General features: G+C 31.5%; 1 protein-coding gene across 1 annotated transcript; it reads right to left on the reverse strand.

Moving 5' to 3' along the window:
* Nucleotides 1–1,679: 1,679 nt before the first annotated feature.
* Nucleotides 1,680–4,415, reverse strand: LOC125189930 (protein FAR1-RELATED SEQUENCE 5-like). Its single transcript, XM_089059042.1, has 5 exons — nt 4,412–4,415; nt 3,976–4,113; nt 2,023–3,545; nt 1,825–1,899; nt 1,680–1,727 (listed from the first exon to the last, which is right to left on the reverse strand). The coding sequence occupies exons 1-5, from the start codon at nt 4,413–4,415 to the stop codon at nt 1,680–1,682; spliced, it is 1,788 nt and encodes a 595-aa protein (XP_088915168.1).

Below are 4,415 nucleotides of genomic sequence, written 5' to 3' on the forward strand. Positions count from 1 at the left end.
CGTCCCATAGAAATAGTCCATATTACATTTATAGAAACTTTATCTCATTGTTTACTTTATCATTTATAGCCTCTACCATCCACTATACTATTTCAACTACCTTTTTTTTTCTTTTATCTTATTTTACCTATCACATATTAAAATCCGTGTCATCTCCAATTAGCCTATTTCTATACGGCGGGGGAGTATATGATAAATGGTAAAAAAAAAATTAATAATAAAATAATACTCCCTCCGTCCTTAAAAAGTACGAATTCTTTCATTTTTAAACTGTCACTGAATGGTATGAACATTCTAATTTTAGAAACTCTTTTTATCTATAATATGGTATGAACATTCTCCACTAACAATACTTTAAAAACGTTTATATCTATCTCTTTCGTACTTTACCAATTATGCATAAAATTCGTGTCAAATCAAATATTCATATTTTTCAAGGATGGAAGCAGTATAATTTATATACCTATGGATTAATACATTTTTTATAATAATTATTGACTTAATGATTATAATTTAGATAATAAATACAAATATGAATTGAATATATAAATTTACATATATACTATGAATTGATAATGATAAATTAATAACGAATAATAATGTAGTACTCCGCAATAGTTTTTTGGAAGTAGTATAGTGGAAGATATACTATTTATTTGGGAAATGAATGACGGAGAGATCAAGTAAAAATTCTATAGTGCATCCATACCAAGGTGACAAAATGACTTGGTGTACCTCACCAATAAATCCTTGACAAATGGAAATAACATGCCACTTCAATTAAACACCTACTCACTAAACTAACGGTTAAATCAAGCCATCCGTTAATTTCATTATTGAAAGTGGACAAAACTATTAAATATGGTGATCAGAATTTACTTTCCATATACTACAATTTATATGTGATTGGCCTTATAATATAGTACTAATATTTTATACATAAAAAAGTAATCATATACATTACTTTTCATGTTAAAAAAATAAACTGTACCGTCCTATTACAACTCTCTCTTTCATAATACTACAATATTGGAATTTTATGGGTATTATCTTTTTTCTTGTTTTATACATATATAGATATGTATATAAATAGAAATTATGGCTATAACTTATATTTTGTTAGCATATTAAGTTATAGTTTTCATTATACTTTTGAAAGAATGTAAAAAAAATCAAAAAATAAATAAATAAAACAAGAAAATATAAATATCAAAAATAAAAAATTCTTATATTATTTGAAATAGAACAGCTTGGAGATGACCAAAAAGTATAATCCTAGCAAACTTACTCAGTAGTAAGTACATAACAAATTTCTCCTTTTCATAAACAAAAAGAAACATTTACTAGTTCAAAATTAAAGCTATCACAAAAATCTCTCAAAAATTGTTTCTTCATATTCTAGCAACCAACAAATTACTCACTTTCATAAACAAAAAGAGACATTTACTAGTTCAAAATTAAAACTATCACAAAAATCTCTCGAAAATTATTTCTTCATATTCTAGCAACCAACAAATTTCTCACTTTCATAAACAAAAAGAAACATTTACTAGTTCAAAATTAAAGCCATCACAAAAATCTCTCGAAAATGATTTCTTCATATTCTAGCAACCAGTTCAAAATAAGTTTCTCCAATCCTAATTAGTTTTCTCAACTTGAGATAAAATCAAGGGGAACAATCACTTTGGAAACATGATTTGAGATGCACTTGAATCACCTTGATAACCCTGCAAAGCCAAAATATAAAATAAATGTATATCTAATTACAAATGAAGAATATAATAAAAATTAAGTAATATATCTTCTTATGAGTGAAAAATATACCTGAGTCAGCAATGAAGTAAATGAGAAAGGCTTTCCATGAGCATGTTGAATTGGCATCATATCAGATGATATGCCCTACAAATTTTTACACCAATACAATTATGATATATTTATATATACATATAACCTAATAAATAATTTGTAAGCATACGTACCATGTTTTGGTTGCTTGGATTCATGTGGAAATCTACATTCAACATCGGTGTTTGCTCTATGGGAGTCACGCCATGAACTGGCTGCAAATGTTTTCTTCCTTTCAAAGAATTGCTCTTCCTTCGCTTCTCTATAGCACTTTTCATTCGAGAATTTGTCACTCCCTTCGACTTTCTCCTTAAGAATCAAGAATCTGAGTTGAAGCATGTCGAGGGACATCATTATCCTGATTTCTAATGGTGTTGTTTGTGCTCTTACAAACCGAGGAGACATAATTTCTAATCTCAATATCAAGCTCATGGAGTTTATTTTTGCAATTTTTACGGTTTCAACATCCTGTACACTTAAGCTCATAACGTCAAAAGATTGACGCATCAACTCCTTCAGATGAAAAGTTCTTGACATTGTCAAATCGAAGGAGCATGAACCACCATCGTTACGATGAACTTCTCGTCTTGCACTTTTTGTCCACCTCTTTAGTATGTATTGCATAGGAATAGCAGTCATATTCAAATGATTATTCATTACCGTCAATGCATGGCAACACAACCATCCCAATAAATCAAATAACCTGCATGTGCATGAGATGATAACATTATTTGAATCAAAACTTACAGAATGTTCTGCATGACCTAATTCCCTCCTCAAGGTGTAAGTGTAAACTCCGCTTTCATGCTTACAACTTGTCACATGCCATGACAATCCTTGAAAATACTCAACTTGAAATTTTATGAATATCTTCAAAGTATACACTTGTGCCGCTTGCCTCAAAATACCACAATCCACACCGATTCTTGGCACCCCTCGAGTACATTCAAAATCATCAGCCACTTGATTATCACGCATCTTTTCTGCTTGCTTCTCATAATGATTAACAAACTCGGTTAATGTCATTGTCTTACAAGGCAAATGTTTGAAAACATTATTCGTGCTTTCACTTCTCTGTGTAGATCTTATGCCGGCCGAAAAACTAGCACTGTTAAATGCGGGGCACCATTTATGACGCATCGAGTACAAATTACACAACCACTTATTTTCCCCAACATTCCATTCTTCACATAGATCTCTCCAAAGCTGCTCCATCTCATTCTCCATTTCAACTTCATACAAAATTTTATTGAATTTTGCCTTAAATCGAGAATCCGAAAGAAGATGCGAAATATGTTGGGTGGAATTTTTAGAGATATGCCAAACACATAACCGATGAACACTGTTGGGGAAAACCTTGCCAATAGCATTGGCCATTGCACTATCTTGATCAGTGAAAATTGCTTTGGGTGCCTTGCCCCCCATTACCTCCATGAACGTCTCAAACACCCAAATAAATGAGGTTATTGTCTCATCTAGCATAAAAGCACAACCAAATAAAACATTCTTCCAGTGATTATTAACCCCCACAAAAGGCGCACATATCATGTTATACTTGTTTGTACGATACGTCGTATCAAACACGACAACATCACCAAAACAATCATAATCTATTCGTGAAGCACCATCGCACCAGAAAAAATTAGTCATTCTATTCTGGTAATCTACCTGGAACGAGTAGAATAGATTACTTCCAGAAGCTTGTAAAGACTGTACTTATTAAGTTCATCCGTTTTTATTGTAAAAAAATTCTACAATCCTGAAGAGTAAACCCCACATTTTGCGCTCCCCCCGCTTCATTTGTTAGGTAAGAATAAGCATCTTAGGCTTTTATCCTAGAATCCACCATAGTGTTAAGAATGCTTCCCTTCGTTTCCGTAATCTTGCGACATGATCTAATCAAATGCTTATGATTATCATCAACAAAAGGATGATTATGGAAATCACTAAATTCAACCACTTCCCAGACATTTTCTTCGATATGAAATCTAATACGAGCGGTACACCCACACCTTTTTAACGATCTTTCAGTTTTTCTGTCATCTGAGGGGGCAAATTCTGAGTATCCCTCACAACAGCATAGAAACATACATCCCCGAAGCTCATTTTTACGGTTATAGGTTTTCTTACCTTTTCTAATCCTGAATCCCTTGTTGAATGCATATGCATTATACGCCTTGTATGCTTCTTCTTCATTTGCAAATATCATTCCAACTTTGAAAATAAATTCAGTCTCCATGACCCGCACGTATGAATCAGCTGGAATTTCTATCAGAGAAAAAACATGTATGATTAATACTACAAATTTATGAAACCAAAAATCCTGCTATTTGCTAATTAATTCAAATAAAGGATTCACTATCTTATCTTTATATTGTTAAAATGAAATTATTATATTAATAAAAGAATATCAATTATAAAATCAAGAACAAGGAGTATTTTTTAATATCTATTAAATACATAAACAATAACTCACTAGCTGTGCAGTTAAACAAACAAATACGCATATACACCATATATTATAAAGAAAGATGTATACAGAATATAAAAAGGGAGAAAGACTTACCCAT

Source organism: Salvia hispanica, chromosome 5, assembly GCF_029641045.1.
Source record: "Salvia hispanica isolate PSC_SH4W2 chromosome 5, Shi_PSC_v1, whole genome shotgun sequence".
Classification (NCBI taxonomy): Eukaryota; Viridiplantae; Streptophyta; class Magnoliopsida; order Lamiales; family Lamiaceae; genus Salvia; species Salvia hispanica.